The sequence below is a fragment of the Gymnoscopelus microlampas genome (genome assembly GCF_963454915.1).
Source record: "Gymnoscopelus microlampas genome assembly, chromosome: 22".
Taxonomy (NCBI): domain Eukaryota; kingdom Metazoa; phylum Chordata; class Actinopteri; order Myctophiformes; family Myctophidae; genus Gymnoscopelus; species Gymnoscopelus microlampas.
Window position 1 is genome coordinate 10,565,367 of NC_139959.1, and position 24,519 is coordinate 10,589,885.

Below are 24,519 nucleotides of genomic sequence, written 5' to 3' on the forward strand. Positions count from 1 at the left end.
CAAACCGAGAACGCATCTGTGTAAGCACTTTATCCATATTTTATACTTTGGCTATTCAAAAATAGCAGATCTACGGGCTTGTAGATCTACGAGCTTGTAGATCTGCAATTTGTTGTGAAAATCGTGAACATATTTGCAAATCTTTGAGCATATATATATTTTTAAAGCGAACATTTGCAACTCAAATCTTTGTTTCTGGGGGGTCCATGGCCAAATACTTATCATTTTGGGGGTCCTTGACATCAGGTTTGAGCACCACTGATATAGCAACAATAGTATTTCAGAAAACTGTTGGGATTTAGAAAACATTAATTTTGTAGAATCGTATATCTCAGGTCTAAATGGGTTAACACTCTGGAAACGTACACAGCGGACACACAGCTGGATGGTCGGACAAATTAACCCCCTTGCCCTGCCACCCCACCCCACCCCCTCCCCCCTCCGGCTGCATGGTCATCAGGGTCGGTGCGGAGCTTGTGCGGAGAGTTATGTAACGATGTGTGATGTAATAATGATGTTATTCCTCTCTTGAGCGTGAGGCTGTTGTTTTTCTCTTCCTGCTTTTCCTTTTTTTTTCCTTTCAGAGCAAAGTCATCCCCTTCTTGGGGGCTGCTTCTGTGTGATAGTGCTGACAAAGAGCAGGCTGGGTATTAATCAAGTCTGTGTGTGTGTGTGTGTGTGTGTGTGTGTGTGTGTGTGTGTGGGGTTCGGTGTCAGAGGGCCTGAATGTTTGCATGGTGGACTGCTGAGTCGTTGCTTCTACACGTGGAGGGAGGATCAGGGAACAGACTGTGTCCAGAATGCTAACAATGCTGCTGTCACACACGCACGCACGCACACACGCACACACGCACACACGCACACACAGGGCTTTGCTTGTTGCTGACGACAGCTGGACAATTTTTTTTGGCCAGGTAGCTATAGCTCAGTGGTTCTCAAACTTTTTCATGTCAAGGACCCCCAAATTGACACTTATTAGCCCGCGGACCCCCATTTGAAAAGATATGCCAGGGACCCCCATAAGAGAAGGTTTTTACGGCTCTAGCAGTGATTCTCAGCCATTTTAATTTCAAGGACCCCCAGTTTGACATGCATTAGGCTACGGACCCCCATTTAATGGCATTTATATCTCTGGGATCCCAATTCATATCATAAAATCAATGTTAATTTAACTCTGAGAGTGTACAAATGGAACCAAATGGACCCTAACGGGTCCATTTGGTTCCATTTGTACACTGTCAGAGTTACAGACCCATAAGGGTCCATTTGGTTCCTGTCCATCATTTAGCTGGGGACCCCCTGGAACCCCCTGTGACGCTGTAGCATGATCAAGTAGGGGGCGTTAAAGGAGGAGTTCACCCAAAAAATGACTTATTTTCTATCAATTACACACCCCATGAAGCCTTGATTTCATGGATTTATTTTTGTTTTTGTGGCATTCCTAAGACAATAATTTGATGACCGTGTGTATTTCCGGTAGGAGACACAAATAATCTACTTTGTGTCTCCTACCGGATACATTAGCCGGTAGGAGACGGGAATCAAATTATTAGCTTAGGAATGCGACAAAAACAAAAAAGAATCCATGGATTCAAGGCTTCATAGGGTGTGGAATTGATAGAAAATAAGTCATTTTTTGGGTGAACTCCTCCTTTAATTTACAGGAAAAAAAAGTTAGAATCTGGAGATAAGAGGTTTCTGCCCGACAACAACGATGACATACAGTACAGATATTGGATGTATAGCATAGAGGCGTGACAATGACAAACGGGAAATAAGACGAGCACACACAGGTTTTTGATACACCCTTGAAGACGGAGCGTGCCACCGTGCACTGTGCCGTGCACAGGGTGAGGTTCTGAGACTCAGCAGGGACAGAGGACGCTGAAACTAAAAGGTGTCATCTTTTCCCTTTACCACAAGGTGAACGGTGAGTAAGCACAAAGCAGGACAACGAGGAATGTGGAATGTGAGAACCACACACACACACACACACACACACACACACACACACACACACACACACACACACACACACACACACACACACACACACACACACACACACACACACACACACACACACACAATGGAATAAAGCAGAATAAAATCGGACTGAAAAAAATGTCCAAGTCCTTCCAAGTGTGATTTGTGAAACAGTGTGAAAGGAGCCCTCCACAATAGCGCTGTTTCCTAAAGAATTAACACAACATGTAAAATGATGATGTTTTAGTAATATTGTTCCTGCTGTTCTACATACTGCCAACCAGGTGAATGAATCACAGATTGAGGCTTTAACCGTTGCTTCTATGAAATATCCCAGATCATTAGGGTTTTATAGAAGATGCTTTTAATTGCACAAATTGACCACTTCAAATGCTCTAATCTTTGAGAGATTGGCGATTGGCTATTTTCACTGCGCAACATGGTTCCATAAAAGACATGCTGGCTTCTATGGAATCCAAATGACTGTCGTGGCGACTGAGAACACACACACACACACACACACACACACACACACACACACACACACACACACACACACACACACACACACACACACACACACACACACACACACACACACACACACACACACACACACACACACACACACACACACAACGCATGCGCGCTACAGACACACACCTGCAGCTCCGCAGTCGCAGCAGACTTCGTTGCCAGGCATGCGGAACGTGTCCTCTATGATGGCCTTGGTCAGGTCGTCCATGCCATCCTCACTTCCTGTGCTCTGTTCCCCTCGAAACGCCATGTTCAACGCCTCCTCCTTGCTGTTGGTCAGCACCGAGATCCAGCTGCACACACACAAAACAAAAGAAAGCAGGTCAGAGGGGGTTGCCAATACATAATTTTAATAACAATAATCGTAAATGCACAAAAACGAATTTCACCCACTGTTTTACACCTGTAAACCTGTGATGTGACAATAAAGATGATTCTGATTCTAAAGATAATACACTTAAAATATATATAATAAAGTATGGAAAAGTCAGTGGAAAATTTGAATAATAATCCACAATCTTATTTTCTGAGGGTCCCTGGAAAAATGTGTTCAGATGGGGGGTCCAGTGGTCCACGGTCAAATATATATATAAATGTGGGGGTCCTTGGCACAAAAAAGGTTTGAGAACCACTGTTCTATAGCATCCTAAATATTCCATCAATGAACCCTCAGCAGAGAGACCATGGGTTTGCCTCACCTTACAAAAGTTTGAGAACCACTGTGCTATGATGTATGGATGGATGTACTTTCTTTACCTGTATTTCGCTGTAGTATGTTGCTGTGTTTATATCTGTGTGCTTCTGTGTTGTACGGGCTGTAAAAAAAATCCCCTCCTCCTGGGACAATAAAGTCTAATCTAATCTAAACTCAGGCCTGGCATGCCCATACCGTCTACATCCACCCAATTCATATTTAACCCATTGAGACCTGAAGCCGATTCTACATGTCTCCTAAATCTCAACAGTATTCTGAAAAACGTATGTTTCTATATCAGTGGTGCTCAATCTTTTTCACGTCAAGGACCCCCAACGATATGTATTTGGCCGCAGACCCCCATCAAAATATGTTGTTCCAGGGACCACCAGAAGCAAAGATTTATGTTAAAAATGTTCGCTTTAAATATATATATATTCAAAGATTTTCACACATTTTCACGATTTTTCAAAAATAGCAGATCTACAAGCTCGTAGCGCGGCACTCGGTGCCGCGCTATGAGCTTGTATATCTGCTATTTTTGAATAGCCCAAAGTGTAAAATAATGCTTTTTAGCTCAAATCTAAAAATGACACAGTTCCAGGTCTTAATGGGTTAACAAGGTCACCATTTTTGCAGTAAACAAAGTGGACAAGGACAAAGTCACAGCCGCCACTGTTTTCAGCCACTGCAGTCAGTGAGACATGTAGTTTTCACATTCACAGATTCATGAAGTAAGATAAGAAAATGTAATCTCATGGCAGATTTTTCAAGTCCTAATATGAGATTTGTGAAACGGCGTGAAAGGAACCCCCACACACCAGCGTTGTGTTTCATAAACAATCAGCACAATATGTAGAATTATGATGTTTTGGTTGCCATACAACGAACCAGTTGAAGAAATAGCAGACTGATGCTAAAGTCAGCCATACCAGCCCCAATAAAAAAAGTTTTCTATTTTAAAAGAAGATGCCAGACGCCAGAGAGTTAACCTTTGCTTCTATGAAATATCTGAGATAATTAGGATTTTCTGGAAGATTCTATTGCTAGTTTGACCACTTCAAACACTCTTTAATCTTAAAATAATGAATAACGGAAAATAAGTTATCTACAAGCTTTCAACATGTCTCACTCAGCGCGACGTGTTGTAAGCTTGTAGATAAGCCTATTGTAGATAGTCTACCATCATAGTGTCCCTTTAAAACGAAGGTTAACATAATCCTAATTGCAAACCCATAAACCCTAAAATGGTTCCTTTTCAGACTTGAGGTTTAACAAAATGCAGTCATTCACTTCCTCATCATTCTGTCTCAAGTGGACATTTGCGTCTGTCACAAGTATGTAATTAGGAGGGAGCACACACACACACACACACACACACACACACACACACACACACACACACACACACACACACACACACACACAGCACTGTGCTCATTAAGACTCGGGCAGACAGGAAGTAGCTGCCATTCAAACATGGCCTCCTGCAGCTCAGAGCGGTGCGGTCTGCTCCTACACATAGCTCATTAAACTGGCCCCTCTCACACTCACACAATGGACTGCGTTAGCATGACGTCAGCCACCAGCCTATCACTGTCACTCAGTGTCACCTCTCCTATGCTTGGATGTTGGGAGTGCTTTTATGCTGCTCGTCATGCATCTTGTGAATGTTTATGTTTTCATTTTACTTCTTTATTTACCCAGGGTAGTAGCTGAGCACAAGTGCTCATTTTCAGCAACGCCCTGCACATACTGTGTAGACACACACAGACAGACACAGACATTAAAACCTGAGAGCTGACCAGTACAACCACAGTCTTACACTGTTGGCCACCTACTTCTTGGCCTCAATCATACAACCCATCTAAACCCTGCTCATTTTGCTAGGGTTGGATGGCTCAGGGTTGAGGACAGAGTACAGCAACTTGCTATGGGCCTGGCCTACAAGATTCAAAACAACATTGGGATCCCCCTGTATTTTTCAAAATACTTCCAAAACGTTAATGAAGTCCACGATCATAACACCAGAGGCAGCTCTACTGATCATGTTCAACCCAGATTTGGCACAAACAAGGGAATGAACTCTTTCTCATGCTATACAACAAAAATGTCGAATGGAAAACCCAAAGGAGTAAAGGAGTGTAAAACCCTACTCACTTTCAAAACTGCCCTAAAGAATCACCTTCAGGAGGCTGCAATTCCAAACTGGCCCCTGTCAAAGTCTTAACCTACCGAGGCGTGTCTAGTAGCCATAGTAGCCATATGAATGAATGAATGAATGAATGAATGAATGCATGAATGAGGTTTATTTGTCATCGGTCACAGATACATACATACAGGTTACAATGAAATATCATGGGCCGCAGCAACTTAGTCACGCAGCCACTAGCTTCCCTCATTGCAAGAATAATAGCTTGGGAGGAGGCTTGGGAGGCTTGGCTTAAAGGACAGCCAATGATCGAGAATATGTCAACACGTGACACTAGTGGTCAGTCTCTTCTTAGAACAGCGTGCTTTGCAAGCTGGTAAAAAGAGACCTGCCCAGGGACTAAAAAGGAAAATCTGCATGTATGGCTAAATATGTGTGTGTGAGTGTGAGTGGTCTTGAAAACATATCGTGTGTAGGTGTTTGTGTGCCTATTTGGATGCAACAAGATTACACAAGCACGTAGGTGAATACGTACCGAGCCCACGTGTTGGCGTGTTTTCATCAACTGTAACACAAATGTTGTCATATACCATCTGTCGTGTCCATGTGTGGACGTTTTTTTCCTACATACCGTAGGCCATACTAAAAGACGCCTTGAGAGATGGCCTTGCCTAGCACAGGCATGCCATTAGGAATCATGATTACCCCATGGCTAGACGCTTAAGTGAATTTCACGTGTTAATGATTCTTTATTACGCATTTAGGACATTAAATTAGACCTCCTAACTGAAGCTCTCTCAATGTGGATCTATACATATATATACACTTCCCGTGGTCTGTAAATTACATGTTCTCTTTTCTTTATACATGTATATATATATATATACAGTATGCTTCCCCATTATTCTCACAGCAGATGACAAAACCTGTCTGTCTGTCTGTCTGTCTGTCTGTCTGTCTGTCTGTCTGTCTGTCTGTGTTCTCGCTCGTGTGTGTGCGTTTTTCTGTGTAATCTCATCTCGTGTTATTTTGAGCTTATATTATTTTCTATTTGTTTACCTTATCATGTTATTATCTGGGTCAGGTGATTATACATCCCATTGGTCGTAGATACAACAATGCATCGTAGATATCTTATCATAGATAGGTGTTTTTATTAAAGCACTGGCAAAGACATACAGGGGTAGGAACATGTTGGCTTATTTAACGATTTGGCCCCTACAATAGACCTTTCTATTTATTTCCGTCCTTGTTGACTTTTTCTTTGCAACAGAAAAGGTGTGGGGGACTGTGTGAACTGAAGCAGCAGGAAGCATGCTATGGTATCCTAAATATTTCATCAATGAACCCTCAGTAAAGAGCCCATGGTTTGTGAGTTGCTGCCAGGGCAGCCAGAGTTGCGTGACAGAGATGTGCGTGGGAGTCAGCGAGTCGTGTCCCGGGGGGACTAATGTTACAGTAGATAGGGATATGGTGCTATAGAAAAAAAGCTCCCGTCCATTTTGACTCTTTATCAAGCTGACAGTGACACAGGATTTTGCCAGTGTACGCTGTATGTATCATACAGTATAGGTACTGTAGGTGCATGGGTTAAAGCAAAATAAAATCTCACGACGAATTGCGATTTGTGAAACCGTGTGAAAGGAGACTATTAACACAATACAGTATGTGAAATGATGATTTTAGTAATATTGTTTGCTGCTGTTCTACATACTGGCAACCAGGTGAAAGAGGCTTTAAAAAGCTTGTGATGATGAAATATTTATCCCCCTTTCTTTATCCTCCATAAAGAGGCTTATATCTCCTCACCCTGTGCTTTTATATCCACACTTCTCTTTTCTTTCTTTATTTCTGATATCTGATTTGTATGTAAAATTATGATTTTAGTGATATTGTTTGCTGCTGTTCTACATACTGGCAACAAGGTGAAGGATCGAGGCTTTAACCTTTGCTTTTATACGAAATATCCGAAGACTATTGAGATTTTATGGAAGATGCTTCTGAACATGTAGTTTGACCACTTCAAATGCTCTAATCTTAACGGAAAACGGAAAATAGCCGATCTACAGGCATCTGTGACACATTGAGAGCTTGTAGATCGGCTATTTCCACTGCACATTATGCTTCCATAGAAGACATGCTGACTTCTATGGAATCCAAATGACTGAAATCAGTCGTGGGGACTGAGAACTTTAATCTATGTAGGTGGTTACGATCAGTATTTCAGGCCATGCAGCTGAACTGAGACTGATGGTATTTGAGCAGTGTGTGTGTGTGTGTGTGTGTGTGTGTGTGTGTGTGTGTGTGTGTGTGTGTGTGTGTGTGTGTGTGTGTGTGTGTGTGTGTGTGTGTGAACGCACGTGCGTGCATGCATGTGCCTGCATGAGAAACTAGTGTATGCGGTTACAATGACCTGAATTGCTGCTGACCACAAATCCCACGGCTGTCCTTGGTGACTCTCAACAGTCTCTCTCTCTCATATCCTCTTTAGTGTGTCAATGACTGCATGTCAATAACAACCTCTAACCAACCTTCCATTGTATTATGGACATAACATCACAACAATAAATAGTTATTTTCTCTACATTTTTGCCATGAAGTGATGTTTTTTTTTTTAACCACACTGTGCATCATGCCAAAATAAAATAAATGTAGTGAAAATAGCAGATCTACAAGCTTGTACAAGTGTAGTCAGTGATATCACCAAAAGGTGCAGATTGCTGGCTACAGTAACACCCTGATAAGGACACAAAATGACAAAAGTGTGTGTGTGTGTGTGTGTGTGTGTGTGTGTGTGTGTGTGTGTGTGTGTGTGTGTGTGTGTGTGTGTGTGTGTGTGTGTGTGTGTGTGTGTGTGTGTGTGTGTGTGTGTGTGTGTGTGTGTGTGTGTGTGTGTGTGTGTGTGTGCGCGTGTGTGTACACGTGCGTGCATGTGCATGGGTGTATATTTCAACATTTTGTCTGTAGAAGAGGAGCAGGTGTGTTACAGTTACTAATATGAAACCATGTTCAGTTAATAGTTAAATAAATACTTACATGACAAACTCCTGTTCATCCTCAGCTTGGAAATGATATGTCCGGTTATCTGCAGGGGGGGTGGGGGGGGGGAAGACAAAGCGTTTCAGGAGTCATTTAACCTCTGGACTCTCACTGTAATGACATCTGTCAGTGTTGTCACAATGGCCTGTCTTCCACACGGTGTCACAAGTGGGTCAGAGGGCAACTGCCTTACCGTGGTAAACCAACCCCCTCCTTCCATTTTCCTGAGGCGCATCAGTTTCCATCGCGCTAACAAGCTTTACATTAACCAAGCACTTCAGCGTGCTGTGAAGGGTGTGCAGTCTCAGTGTGTATTTGTGCCTCAATGTGTATGTGTGTGTGTGTGTGTGTGTGTGTGTGTGTGTGTGTGTGTGTGTGTGTGTGTGTGTGTGTGTGTGTGTGTGTGTGTGTGTGTGTGTGTGTGTGTGTGTGTATGTCTTACGAGAGATGAGATCAAAGCACTTCCTGTCCTCAGAGCAGGGCTTCACCTGGCATGTGAGAAGGTTGAGTTTGACCGGCTGCCTGTTGGACTGAATGCACAAACACAAACACACAGAATTGTTATTTACAAAAACATGCCTTACTCTCAAAATGACATGTCTTACAAGCACAAAGACTAAAGTCTAATTTATACAACGGTGTTGCTCACCACAAATAACAGATGTTCAAGCTAACAACGCAATGCAATGGATGACGCTAATAGGCTGGTTGTGTTTTTATTTCTCATTATGCATATAAAGTAGGTACGAAGCAGGTCAAAGGTTATCAAGGAGTTGTATTTGGGAAATTATTTGTAATTAATTCTACTGAAGGTTTTTTTGTTGTTGTTGAAAATCCCCCCAAAAAACATAAGCCTGATGAAGGTCCAAGCAACCGAAACATTGCATCCATATTAAAAATGTTTTGGCTGTAAGTGTGGACACAGTGATTTTTTTTTTGCTCTTCTCTTTTTTTCATTTGACCAAATGGTTTAATGTTTCCCTCGTCTAACACAAAAATCATTTAAAACATTGAACCAACACTTGACAAAATTCATAAATATGAGATGAGAGATGACAATGAAGAGACTAGAGGTGCTAGAGTCCACCGGCAACATATTGACCAGCACTGGCTAGTCATATAGTACACTGGTTATCAACCTGTGGGTCGGGACCCCAACCATGGGAGGGGTCCCCAGTTCAAATATGATTATTTTGGGGGTCCCCAGTTCAAATATGATGATTCTCGGGGATCCCCAGTTCAAATATGATTATTTTGGGGGGTCACGGCCTGAAAAGGTTGAGAACCACTGATATAGTAGACCCAGTTGGCTCATGTAGACTGGGCAGTAGCCCGTGTCCGGGCAGCAGGGATGTTAGGGCAGCATGCTAATGAAATGCTAACAGTCTGTGATGAGCCCTGGGGCTTGGGCTGTCAGGCTGGGCGGGATGCCATGTCCACCAGAGTCCCCTGGAGCTCAGCAGCCACAAGGGCTGAAAAGAAAGAAACTTGGGAGTGGCGACAAACTGCCTCCAAACTATTCAGAGAGAATGATTAGAATTCCTCATGTTTTCTGCTGGGACAAAAGCTGGCAGATAGGCTAAATAAAAGATTCATGTTTGTTGTGTCGTAGCGAAAGGGACTCCCTCTCAGAAAACACATCTCCGGAGCTTCCCCTGACAGACAGTAATTGTGTCATAAATAACCCCAAAGCTTCCAAACAGAAGCAAAAGGAAATATTTGAAAGAATTATCCACTCAACCACATCAGTCATTTTCTTTGTGCTCTTTCTGCAGAATTTTTCTTCCCAATTACGTTGACATCCGGCAGTGACTGGTTGTCTCTTTGTAGATTTGCCTCCTTAGCACCTGTGCTATACCAAGCTAACCAGCTTAAAGGACGGCTTCACCCATTTTCTGTATCTTCTTCATATAATTGGTCCTCACTAATGCTCATGATAAAATGGTACCATTTCTTTCTACTCTGTCTGTGTCTCATAGGAGGGCTGTGTGTGGACACTTCAGAAACCCGCTTACCAGTGACATCATCATTAGGCAGTTTATTTTTGTTTCTTTATTTGGATTTGTATTAACACGAGAACAATGACTTCCATTATAGCATGCTAACCTTCCAGATTCTAGAGATGTTAGAGCCAGTTTTTGGACAGTTGATTAAGCTTTTGCTTAACTATAGATAAGATATATGAAAATTACATTTGGAGACGGGCACAAACATTCGTAAATTTGAACATTCATGCCCATCCCCAGTATCTATGACATGTGAGTGTGACTCCATATTTGGGCATGGTTTCAGCCCGATCTGTCTGCCATTGACTGCCATTATGAAATTAAGTTAAATATTAAAAAAAAAAAGTAAACATATGTGGAGGGGGAAAAAATCCATTGAGGTACTGTAATTCCTTGACCCACTGGCAGCACTCAAGAAATTTGGCACTGATCAGTCGTTGCAAGATTAGCCCCGGACAGTCAGACCCATTGTGGTTGTTGTCAGACAGAAATTTAATTTAAATTAAATTTAAATTTAAAAATGAATGCCCCACATCATACTACAGTGTCACACAAAAGTAGCAAAAATAGCTGATCTACAACTCATCGCGATGTGATGTGTTTTGAGGTTGTAGATCTGCTATTTTTGAATTAAAATCCTGAAAAGTAACAGTTTTGGACATATGAGAATTCCACTCGACAGTGACGACGTACTGTAGATCTACTGTACAGAGCCACTCAGTAAAAAAAACAAAGAGCAGTTGTTCCTTTAATTTCCACCCAGCAGTGAGTGTTAATGGTTCCAGTGAAGCTGCCCAGTGGCCACCAGTGGAACACTGTGCATGTATTTGGCAGCTCTCTCAGGTGTGAATGTGTGTTATACAACAGGTAGTTCTGTGTCTGTCAGACCCCATGTATTTCAGGATAACTGAGAGATAACACTCGCAGAAAGGTTGTTAAATGCCCCACAATATGAATAAAACATTTTATGTTTTTTTTAAGGTGACTATGTTGTATTATCACAACATTACACCCGAGGGTGGCTTTACCGTGATTATTGGCTCTCATGTGATATTGATTAAACAATACAATATGAATGTGAATCAGGACATTGCTGCAAAGAAGATTGAAATGATCACAGTCTGAACTGATCTGTGTTTTAAATGGACTCTCCTTTACATGCATTTCACGACTCTTAATTCATTATGCACATGGTTACATAGGATGCATTCCATTAATTTATCATGCAGATTAGTTATACATTATGCACTTTACGTGCCTCCTAACCCTCCTCTCTTCTCTTTTATGCTCTAATTATCTCCATCTATCTTTTAACCGCATTGATGGGCCTGCACGATTAAGAAGTTCACCCATGCTACTTGTAATGTGACAATGTTACGATAAAGACTGATTGATGATTGATTGAGAAGTATCCGTGGTCTGTCAAATATCCATGGATAAATAAAAGATAAACAACTCCACTCCAGAGTGCAATGCAATGAATGAAACAATGTCTGGTGCAGAGATGTAATGCCTGCAAAAAGCTACAGTATAGAATTGAGTGAATCCCCTCGTATTCAGGGATGAGTCATACAGGCTCAGCAGGGAGAAGGGGGGGGAGAGGGGAGGGGGGCTCGTTGCCATGACAACCCATCTATGTCAATTCCAGTCTGCCAACCTCCAGATTGAGAATGCTCATCACACAGCCCCTCCCCTTCCCTCCCCACACCACGCTCTCCTCACTTTGATCCACACAGCCAGCCAGTAGTGGGGGTGAGGGAGTTCTTTTGTGTGTACGACTGAACGTGTAAGTGTGCGCGCACATGTGTGTGTGTATGTGTGTGTGTGTGTGTATGTGTGTGTGTGTGTGTGTGTGTGTGTGTGTGTGTGTGTGTGTGTGTGTGTGTGTGTGTGTGTGTGTGTGTGTGTGTGTCTGTGTGTGTGTGTGCGCACACGTCCACGCGTCCGTGCGTGTGTTGCATGTGTATATAGGTCTGTGCGTGTGTGTGTGTGTGTGCACATGTTGGTACAAACAAACATACGGGTATTTACGTGTAAGAGGGATGCGTGCACGTGTGTGTGCACATACAGTACTGTATGCAAGATGCAAGTGTGCGTGTGTGTGTGCCTCTCTCCACTGTGATCTCTAGTACTCACCGTGCCGTGGGCGATGGTGAGCATTCCCGCTTTCACTGAGCACTGTCTCCTCTGCCACACCTTCCTCAGCCTGTGGGATGAACAGTACCATCAACCATCTACCATCCAGCTTGTCTGCATCAGAGCTGGGATCGGGCCGAATGTTTCTGTCCGAACCCGTCCCTAGACCGACAGTGTAGTGCCCGAGTCCGACTCGAACTCGATTAATATGCGTCCGACCCGAGCCGACAGAATTATTTTGGTAGACACTTCGTTACACTGACACACAAACGTGTTAATGTTACAGCATAACTGTTTACACCGATTGAACTAGTGTGGACTTGAAAATGATCATGAAAGGCATCGTTTTTTGGTAGATTGTTACAGATTATACATTCTGTTATCATAATCACATTTCAGTCGTCTTACCATCGATGATTGCCAACGCAGACTATTCATCATGAATAGCCTGTCCTAATGTGCAATTTGTGAAACAGTGTTAAAGGAGCCCCATCACACTAGCGCTGATTCTTAAATAATAAACACAATATGTAAAATGATGATGTTCTAGTAATATTGTTCCTGTTGTTCTGGCAACCGGGTGAAGAAATCGTAGATAGAGGCTTTAACCTTTGCTTTTATATAAAATATTCGAGACTATGATTTTATGGAATTTGCTTCTGAACATATTGCCAGTTTGACCACTTCAAATGCTCTAATCTTAAAATAATCACAGAGAATAGTCTATAAGATTGTAGATCGCTGCGCAACATGCTTCCATAGAAGACATGCATGGCTTTTATGGAATTCAAATGACTGAAATCAGTCGTGGCGACTGAGAATTTTAATCCATGCTTCTTTAATTCTGAGAAAACTGTCCTTCTGTGTGTCTGTATCCATTTTTCTCCTCGGTTGATTGTCCAATCAATCGGAAATTGCACACGGGCATTGAGCATTGGCATAGGCAGGGACTGACAATTCTGAGTTTCCTACGTTTCCAAATTTAAGCTGTTTATTATAATTTTGTCTGCATGTAGTTATAAAGTCTGCATGTAGTTGGGGCACACACATTCCACGGGTATAGAAATTCTGGTATAGACCAGATTTTCTGAATCAGATTATTTTAAAATGTCACATTTAGATGATGGGGTTAGAGGTTACAGATTTAAAGTGTATAGGGCTCGACTAAAATCATATTAAATTTTATATTGCTGTGGGAGATTAACCAATATGGCGTCGCCGCGGTGGCTTCCCTATTATGTCATCATCAATCCACAGTTCCGTTATAGATCAGTGGTTTAATCCCAAAAGTAATATCCAGATTACTTGACTGCATGAATGGGGCATTACAGCATACCGCATTCAGTTCAAGGTAGCTCTCCACCGCATCGACGTCGGCGACTTTAAGTGTTGGAAAGCGTCTGTTGCCGAAAATCAGCTGTTGAATGTTGAGTGGATACACTGTCACGTCGGTCGCAATTGTCGTAGGGAAGCGTTGCAAGCCTTTCGACCGCCGGATAGCAGCGGTTTGTTGTTGAAAAAGACATCAAGCCATACAGTAGGTTATAGCTCTCAGGTGCATTCAGCAACTTTTTTTTCACACCTTCCAAACGACTGATTTCCGACTTCATTCGACTGCCAGTCTATTGTAGTCTGTTTGGTGGAGAGCTAATACCTTATCACGTGTTCATAACTCACCCATCACTCTTCTTCATCAGATAGCCTTTCTTCTCACAGCCAAACTCCTTGTTTCCCTGCAGCTGGTGCATGCTATAGCCACCCTGCTTACTCTGAGAGTCCTGCTCACACACACACACACGTATGTACACACACACACACACACACACACACACACACACACACACACACACACACACACACACACACACACACACACACACACACACACACACACACACACACACACACACACACACACACACACACACACACAAAATATGCCAATCTTATACTCGTATTGCAAACAGCATGGATCTTTTAAAGGCATGCAAACACAAACCCACACACACACACACACGCACGCCCACAAACACACACACACACACACACACAAACACATGTGCACACACTTGGCGCACACATGTTCAAGAAACCCTTCTGTTCAAGCCAGGACACAGGATCTCTTGTTGAAAGCTAAATTGAACACGCAACTATAAAGGGAGATGAGAAACCCTACACAGCATGCTTTTTGCAACATGTCAAACATTTCAAGAGGGGCCAGGGGGTGGATGGTGGGGGGCGGGAGGTGTCAAACCACTCTAGTTATCGTCAAGCAGAACAGGATGCTAGCATGCTAAACATGCAGCGGCACTTACTCTTCTAGACTTGATTCCAGACAAGCAGAAAACAGAGAGGGGAGATAGAGGGGACACGTGTAAGAGGTCTAACTCAGGTGCAGGTGGTGGATTGTGACATGAGAGGGTCTACCTGTGTGTGTGTGTGGGGGGGGGGGGTGGGGGGTTATACTGGAAGAGTGGGCACTTCAATGTAAAATTGCCATTTTATATTTGGAAAACAGTCTTAAGTAATGATGTAAAGTATCCATGATTAGAGCATGCTTGAACATTTGACAATTAAGGTCTAATATTTCTATAATTGCTACAAAACCTGTATATCCACTAATGTTGTGCATAAAGACGTCTGATGATGACGTACCGTGCATTTTCAAATCATGTATACTTTCTTTTCATTACTTAAGACCATTTTAAATTATCAGATTTTGTAACGTTTAGGACAAAATTTTACATTGAGGTGCCGACTCTTCTTGTATCCTGTGTGTGTGTGTGTGTGTGTGTGTGTGTGTGTGTGTGTGTGTGTGTGTGTGTGTGTGTGTGTGTGTGTGTGTGTGTGTGTGTGTGTGTGTGTGTGTGTGAGCGAGCGTGTGCGTGTGCGTGCGTGCGTGCGTGCGTGTGTGTGTGTGTGGGGTACTTGTCGGTCTGTCTGCCTACTGAAACCAGTGTTCTATTTGTGTCTAAAACTCAAGTGCTTGAGGGTGTGATTAACAAGACAACAACCTAGAAAATAAAGCTGTTAAATATAATTTAATAACTGTGTCAAAATGCGAGGCAGGGCAGAGGACGGCAGAACAAAGTGTGAGTTGTAGTGTTCAGGCCACAGGGGTGTGCAGTGTTTTTACAGTGTTTATATCATTCTGTGCTAACATGCCTTTAAAAATTTGTTCCACCCCTCTTCTTAGCGACTTTTTCTTTATTTCAAAATCAATGGTTATTTTTGATTGTTGATAAATAAGGTTTTAAATGAAAAATAACATTTGAAGCAATCTTAAATGTGCTTTGACTGTGTAGTGTGTACTGTCTGTCTCTCTGATGGTGGGCGGCCGGTGCCTTAAAGGGTAGAGAGCCAGCCTGGGAAGCAGAAAGTCCCAGGTTCGATTCCCGTCCGCGTCAATGTGGGAGGTGTCCCCCCCGCGTGCTCAAGTCTGACCACTTGGGCAACAATCAGCTGGGAGAAGTTGAAAACGTAATTTCTCCCACGGGGACAAACGTTTTTTATTTTGTTAGCTTTTTATCCTCTCTTTCTTTCTTCTGTTTTTTCCAATGATATATATTTACTTCCATTATGTATTTTCATTATCATTATTTTTTCTTGTCTTTTGTACTAGGCGATCCGTGAGAGGTTTCAAATAAAGAAAATTTAAGTACGATTATGCATTAATTGTACAATATTTGATAATGAACTTGGCCAGTTTTGACTGTCTGTCCTCTGTCTGTTTGGCCCTCATGTACTGTATGTGCTTTCCTCCTTTTTGGACCTGATACAGTATGACTCACATTGGGCATTTCACCCACAGCTTGTGAGTTCTGGCCTAACCAACGTGGCACGGCTCTGCTCTGCCCTCCTACCTCCTTCTGGTCCAGCTGGAGGGAGGACTTGATGAGATCTCGGAGGGCCGTCAACTGCTTCTTCTCCTCGTCCTGAGTCTGTTTGATCTGAGGAGGACGGCCAAAAACACAGGAGGGTTTCAGTCCGGCTGAAAAGCGCCTCGGCCCCAAGATCTATCAAAACCTGAGGCCGAGTTAACCCATTGAGACCTGAAGCCGATTCTACCTAAATCTCAACAGTATTCTTAAAAATGTATGTTTCTATATCAGTGGTGCTCAATCTTTTTCATGTCAAGGACCCCCAAAATGATATGTATTTGGCGAGGGACCCCCATCTCAAAATATTTTGTTCCAGGGAAGCAAAGATTTGAGTTAAAAATGTTCGCTTTAAAATAATATATATTCAAAGATTTGCACACATTTTCACGATTTTTCAAAAATAGCAGATCTACAAGCTATGAGCTTGTATATCTGCTATTTTTGAATAGCCAAAGTGTAAAATAAAGCTTTTTAGCTCAAATCTAAAAATGACACAGTTCCAGGTCTTAATGGGTTAACCCATTCGATCCGGGAACGCATCCGTGTCATTTTAGATTTGAGCTATAACCATTATTTTATACTTTGGCTATTCAAAAATAGCAGATATACAAGCTCATAGCTCATGAGCTTGAGGATCAGCTATTTTAGAAAAATCTTTGAATATACATGTATAAATATTTTTTAAGCAAACATTTGTAACACAAATCTTTGCTTCTGGGGGTCCCTGGAACAAAATATTTTTACAAATGTTTGCTTAAAAATATATATATATTCAAAGATTTGCACACATTTTCACGATTTTCCAAAAAATAGCAGATCTACAAGCTCATATCGCAGCACTCGGTGCAACGCTATGAGCTTGTAGATCTGCTATTTTTGAAAAGCCAAAGAAATCTAAAATGACAAAGATGCGTGCCCAGATTGAATGGGTTAAGCTCACTATGGTCCGAGGCTAAAGACCACTGGGGATTCAGTTGTATTTTTTTAAGTATATACCACTAGAACATTACTTCATTTCTCAATGAAAGCCTTTGCATACATACCACAGTTTAGAGACATAATAACATAAATGCATGTGCTCCTGTTCATCCATCCACCCACGCACAACACACTCAGCAGAGTTACACACAATCTGCCCTAAATCCTGATTTATACTTAAGTTTCTTGCTGGTGTTGCGTGCCGTAAAATAGCAGACATAAAAGCTCACAACACGTCACATTCGTGACGCGTTGCGAGCTTGTAGATCTGCTATTTACTGAGCGCGACACCGGCACGCAACTACTACGCATAACTGAGGCTTTACGCGGCCGAATCCACTCCACAAAAAATAAAAGCAGGCGGCAGAATAAACAACAGAATGACATGAAGAGAATATCTTGACTTGGAGGTTATTTACGTTGTAGAGATCAGCTGCCAGCTTCTCTATGTACTGTTTGAGCTTATCTGCCGTCTTCAAGCCGTCTTGGAAGAAACTGAAAGAAGACAAAGAGAGGGAATATGAGAGAAGAACCCACTGACATTATCTGTCCTTTCAAAAGGGCGGACGGACGGAGATGTTTCGATGGGGACCTGTGAAATGTCCTCCGCTCCCTGTGTGGAGGACATTATGGTTGGTCATAAGGTAAAGTAAGAGGGGGGACAGAAACTAGGGTTGGGATCCGGAACCAGATCCAGCCTTGAGGAACCCGGAATCGGTTCCATCACATTTGGAACAGTTTACGGAACCGGGTTTTTAATCACACTGAGTGTCAGAGCTGGTATGTGGACTTCATGTCTGCTATACAATTACATTACCGGTGGTTCACAAACTTTTACATTTCAAGGACCGCCCATAACTCTGACAAGTGTACACATGGAACAAAATGGACCCTTACGGGTCCATTTGGAACCCCCTATAGGAATCGTTAAAGGGAACCGTTAAGGAATCGGACCGGAATCGTTTAAGGAACCCGAATCGATAAAATCCTAAAGGATACCAACCCTAGACGGAATGATAAATAATAATAGTGGTGCAGCTTATGTTTAATGTATGGCCACGCTCTCTCTCTCTCGCTCTCTCTCCCCCCTGGTGCCTTTGGATCTTGGCAAAGACATTTGGACTGCTGGCTGCTGCATCAGATTTGTAGAGCTGCTGCTTAGCACATCCTGCTATCCATTATGGATCTGGACTGTGGCACATACACACCTCCATTGCAGCCTGTCACCCACAAATCTCCCTGTAATGATCTCTCTCTCTCCCTCTCCCATCGGAATCTCTCTGTTCCCGCTTCCCATTTCTGCCCTTTTTCCTTGCTCATTTATCTATTTATTTATCTATCAGGGACAGTGCACATTAATCAACATGTCAGTTTTCACATCCATGTAAATGAGACAGAGTTAGCCAAAAGCTCATTTTCATCTGTAGTCCCTACACAAGTGGTGATATCACTATCCATACAAAAACAGACATCAATACAATACAAGACAAGTAGACATAGTACAGGAGACAGAACAATTACAGTAAAGAGAAAAACATACAGTTTTGTTTGTGTTCAGATGTAAACATGAGTTCCTCAACCAATCAGATACATGGACCATGGCTGCAGTTAATTTATCTGCGGCTAGTTGTTTGTTTTCAGCATGTATATAAAGAACTGTGTCATCAGCATACATTTGTATGGAGACTTCATTTGACTGCTTCAGTGGAAAAAATAAAAAAGGAGAGTTTTGACAAGAGTACCTGATGGTCTACAGCAGTGGTTTTCAACCTTTTTTGCGTCAAGGACCCCCAAATTGACACACATTAGCCCAGGGACCCCCGTTTGAAAAGTTATGCCAGGAACCCCCAATAAGAGACGATTTTTACGGCTCTAGCAGTGATTCTCAACCATTTCAATTTCAAGGACCCCCAGTTTAACATGCATACAGACTACAGACCTACATTTAATGGCATTTCTATCTCTGGGACGCCAATTTTTATTATAAAATCAATGTTAATGTAACTCTGAGAGTGTACAAATGGAACCAAATGGACCCGTTAGGGTCCATTTGGTTCCATTTGTACACTCTCAGAGTTACAGACCCAAAAGGGTCCATTTGGTTCCTATCTATCATTTAGCTGGGGACCCCCTGGAACTCCCTCAAGGACCACTGGTGGTCCCCGGACCACTGGTTGAAAACCACTGGTCTACAGTGTCAAAGGCCTGTTTGAGATCCAGAAATAATGCACCCACTATATCACCTTCATCTAACCTTGACTTTACACTTTCGAGAAAGTAACAGTTTGCCGTTTCTGTTGAATGGTTGGAGCGAAAACCGAATTGCAGTGGGTACAAAGGAGTGTGGCCTGTGTTCAAATGAGCTTTATCCCCCCCCCCCCCCCCCCCACACACTCTGGGAACCTCCATTACTCTGCCCAACCCTCCTTCATCCTAATCAGTCCAGTGCTCTGTGGCTGTAAGTGAGGTCATGATGTCCTTGTAACACGTGTGTCAGCCTGTATGTACTAGCCAAGTCATATTTACTGCGATTAAAGTGATGCCGTTCCCTAATAAAATGACTCCCTAATAAAATTAATGTCCACCCTATCTTTACATCATCTAGAGCAGTGGTTCTCAAACTTTTTCATGTCAAGGACATGTATTTGGCCACAGACCCCCATCTGAAAATGTGTTCTGCCAGGAATCCCCAAAAGAGAAGATTTGTGTCCATTTTTTTCAAACAGTTTCAATATTTTTCAAAAACTGTAAAACATGTACAAGCTCATGAGCTTGTATATAAGCTTTTTAGCTTTTTACCCCTTTTCTACCCAATTTATTCTTATGCCAATTGCTTCGTCCACTCACACATTTCTGTGTGGTCACTGCTGTCGTATCCTAGCCTGGGACCAGACGAATCTGCGAGTGCAAAAATATAGTCTGTCAACGCCAGGCTAGTCGTATCCTACTGGCTCACCTGCCAGTGAGGAGCCCCCGCCGGGAGGACGAAGAGCCTTTTACTCCTCCCGCCCAACACTCCTTGCTGACAGGTGCCGCCCCAGCCAGCTGTAGGAATACATGCAGAGACACCCTCCCCGCCGCCCTCCCCCGAACACGGGCCAATTTATGTTCTCCACAAAGCCGGCTGCACCGCGGTGGATTCAAACACACAACCTCCGAGGTGGTGGGCAGACTTTAAACACTGCGCCACCCAAACGCGTATATCTGCTATTATAAAATATGGTTTAAGTGGTTAAAATGATTGTGATGCTAAATTAACTACGTTTGCTGGGGACCCCCTGGTACCCCATCAAGGACCAATGGGGGTCCCCAGACCCCACTTTGAGAACCAATGATCTAGCGAGACAGTCAGTCAACCAAAACTCAGGATGCTTCCTTCATCTGTTTTCCTCACTATCTTCTGGTGCTTCTATAGCCTGTCAGCGTCCCAGCACTTCTATCCGTCAAAGGGCCCGAGGTTGAGTCAATTACCAGGAAGCTGCATTGTTTTGGAACCCAGTGTTATGACAGGACCTAGCAACAGTAGAGAGAAGATTTGTCATTCTGTCATAGGGCCGGCGTCCTCGAGCCACGGCCTCCGGCGGCACGCCCACAATTTACCCACAAAACCCCACAGCTGTCAGAAGGCGTCTATGTTGATGATGGTGGAGCCATCATCAGTATTCATGAGGGGCTGCGTATGACCCCCGCATCCGCGAGATCTAATGGATCACGCAGATATGAGAGGAAAGACCTCCAAGATCTGATGGATCACGCAGATGAGAGACAATGGAGAGAGGAAATAGTACCAAAGAGGGAACGAGTGAGGAGAAAGAGAGAGAAAGAAGAAAGAGACAGACAGAAGCAGAAAGAGACACCGACTCAACCCTACAACCCCTCCCGCTCACTCAGATCAGCTAACACAGGGAAGCTGTCAGAACCTTCCCTAAAACATCCGGGACAACACTCCACACATGTCCCAGACTCAGCTCCCTTCTGGCTCCCAAACTGTGGAACAAACTCCTCATTGCAGTTAAAACTGCAGACTCACTCGTCACTCCCAACCTTCCCGCCGTAATCTGAAGACTCACCTCTTCAGACTCCACCTTAGCCTGTAGCACTTGCCTTAGCACTTGCCCTAGCCTTGACGACCATGCAGGCTTATGCAAAGGATACAATTTAATTTAGATAGCATGTTATGTAGACATATGCCAGATTCCTTTGTAGACCTGGCATCCTATAGTTTGTATAGTTTCAATGTACAGATTATATATTTTTTGATATTATACTGTTTAGACTGATTATAGGTTCTCGGTTTACCTATGATCCTAGATTACTAGTTCTATGCATTTTATGTATTACCTCGTGTTTACCTAGCTTACAGTAAATCGCTCTGGATTAAGAGCATCTGCTAAATAGCTAAATTGTAAATTGGACACAGAGAGAAAGACAGGGGGAGACGGACGGATGGACAGACGGACAGACAGAGAGAAAGAGCAAAGGGGACAGATACAGAGACAGAAAGAGAAAAAGCAAGAGACAGAAGGGGGGGGGGGTGCACACACTGCATACACATGCAGTGCGACATCCCCTTTCACAGCCAATGCACATCAAAATATGGAGTGTTCCTTTATAAAAAGAACACTCCAGAATTTGCCGTGTAAGTCGTGTTTTTAAAAATGAAAAAAAACAACACACACAAAACCCTGTAGCTGTGATACATGTGATCTATGGGATGGCCCCAAACACATTAAGTGGTTAATGATGCATATACAGTAATATGGATGAAGGGGGTACGTACTTGCACTGTGCGTGGTAATACTTTATGAGGTTCTGGAGGAGGTCCACCCCTTTCTTGGTCTTGATCTCGTTCACTTTGATCAGGTACTGCAAAAGAGAAGACAACGATGGAGAGGATTTAGTCTGCATTTTACCATCCAAAGTCTGTTTAAAAGGGTAATAAGCCTGACTTTATACTTGATTGCACGCCGGTGGCGCGCGATGATAAGCTCACACGTCACAGCGAGCTTATTAGATTTGTTCTTTTCAGCACACGACAACGGCACACAACCTTAGGGTGTGATCATTACCTGGTCCCAGACCCTTGAATTGCTATTCGCTACTTCTGAGGTCTGATGTTACTGTACTCTTGAAAGGCTTTTAGTTTGAGATAGGTGTTTTAACATTGTGAAAGTTATTACACCTTTTCTTTTTTGTAGAGTTAGTTGATGGCACTTTACTAAGGTAAGTGGAGAACATAGAACCCGGGGAACATAGAACCTGGGGAACATAATGATGACCCCCTGCAAGACGCGCAAACAGATACAGTAAAAAACATTTTAATTCAACACAGTTACTCAATATATTAACAACAGCCTTCAGGAGACTTGCGGATTGGCGATGTATGTAGTGGAGAGACGAGTGGTCATTGATTGATTTACCAACGAAATTCAAATGTCTGTGGAAAAATGTACGTGAAATCTAAAAAATAAATCCCAATAAATGGAAAACGGTCTCAGTTTGTGTACAATAATATGGCCAAAGCTGTGAACAGACAATGATGACAGCGGCTACGTCAACACATGTCCTTTAAGTCCTTTAAGCTGTGGTGATTTGCAAGGTTTTGCTGAAGACAGTCATAAACATTTTGATGGTGATAATCCCATCAGAGAGCATATCGTCTCTGTCGGGTGGAAAGACAGATTGAGTCAGGATTGTCTCAACACTGTGGGAGTGGAGATCAGACAGGCGAATGTAGTGATAGTCGTACAAAAACCACTCAATCCCTGTCGCCTCGTTCTCAACACAATTTCAAATGAGTGATGAGGGCTTTGTTTTCATTTTGTTTACAAAAAAACAACACAAAAAAGGAAAATGCTATAGGCCATGAGAGGAGTTGTTTTGGTGGCTGTGCATGTGCTTAAATCTCTGTCTGTCTGAAGATAGACAGACAGCGAACAGGGAACTCTCCAGATGAAACGCATGCCAACCAACACCAGTGAATAAAAGGAGATAAACTTATAAACTGAGCTGGTCCCCTAACATGATGCCACTTTCTAGACCATCTTCAGCCCTGGATTATTATTCATGTATTTATTTTTTAACAATCCCCTCCTGAATCCCTTATCATGCACTAAAACTAAGTGTGTGTGTGTGCGTGTGCGTGTGTGCGCGCGCGTGTTCCCCTTTTGTCTGTGAGTGCTGCTCAGTGGGACAGGAGATTATCCACATTTTGTCTGTTGCCCTGTGTGGGTTTTAGAGTGTTGAGAGGCATGTTTCAGCTCTTTGTGTGAACCATGCAGTAAGGCTCACAGCGCTGCCAGGGCCTAGTGGGCACAGAGAGAGACACACAGAGAGAGAGAGAAATAACAGAATAACACAGCCTGCTGAGCACTGCCTTTCCTCACAGCGTAGGATGAAAGAGTGAGATAAACGAGGAGAGAGGGCATCCTCTAATCTGGTGGTTGAGAATGAGAGAGTTGAATAATTGAGAAGTCTGATTAGTCCGATTTAACCCTTTAAGACCTGAGGCGATTCCTAAAAAAAAATCCCCACATTTTTTTTTCAAGATTTTTCAAAAATAGCAGATCTACAAGCTCATAGCGCAGCACTCTATGAGCTTGTATATCTGCTATTTTTGAATAGCCAAAGAAATCTAAAGTGACACAGATGCGTTCCAGGTCTTAATGGGTTAAAGACATGTACATACTAAATCATATGTATTGTATGTTTATGTGTATACAGTATATTTAAATGATTATCTTTAGATATCACCAGTACTTAAGCCTGCAAATAATTACTAATAATTGGGGACATATCAAATATCCAATATACCATACATTTACCCCATATTTTAGGGCAGCGGTGGCCTAGCCCTCACACACTTTCACGGTTAAAAAAACACTGCAGACTTGTGCAGAGAGGGACAGCAAGAGCGTGTGTGTGTGTGTGTGTGTGTGTGTGTGTGTGTGTGTGTGTGTGTGTGTGTGTGTGTGTGTGTGTGTGTGTGTGTGTGTGTGTGTGTGTGTGTGTGTGTGTGTGTGTGTGAAGAAGAAGAGAGGAACTAGGTTAAGGGGAGTGAACAGAGGGTTCTACACAAATAACAGCAGCTCTACTGTTTCCAACGAATAC

The 24,519-nt window shown here is 42.8% G+C and overlaps 1 protein-coding gene across 5 annotated transcripts in view; it reads right to left on the minus strand.

Annotated features, from left to right (window-relative positions):
* asap1b (ArfGAP with SH3 domain, ankyrin repeat and PH domain 1b) overlaps positions 1 to 24,519 on the minus strand; it is an 82,726-nt gene that overhangs the window by 19,933 nt on the left and 38,274 nt on the right. For 3 of the 5 annotated variants that reach the window (XM_084048816.1, XM_084048818.1, XM_084048815.1), the window contains exons 7-14: positions 22,190 to 22,275; positions 17,829 to 17,904; positions 16,342 to 16,500; positions 14,228 to 14,328; positions 12,551 to 12,620; positions 8,851 to 8,938; positions 8,406 to 8,454; positions 2,650 to 2,816 (exon numbers count right to left, since the gene is read on the minus strand). In XM_084048816.1, the coding sequence (XP_083904942.1) occupies positions 2,650 to 2,816; positions 8,406 to 8,454; positions 8,851 to 8,938; positions 12,551 to 12,620; positions 14,228 to 14,328; positions 16,342 to 16,500; positions 17,829 to 17,904; positions 22,190 to 22,275 (796 nt within the window). The remainder of the gene's footprint in view (positions 1 to 2,649; positions 2,817 to 8,405; positions 8,455 to 8,850; positions 8,939 to 12,550; positions 12,621 to 14,227; positions 14,329 to 16,341; positions 16,501 to 17,828; positions 17,905 to 22,189; positions 22,276 to 24,519) is intronic. The other 2 variants (XM_084048819.1, XM_084048817.1) reach the window with 1 other exon arrangement.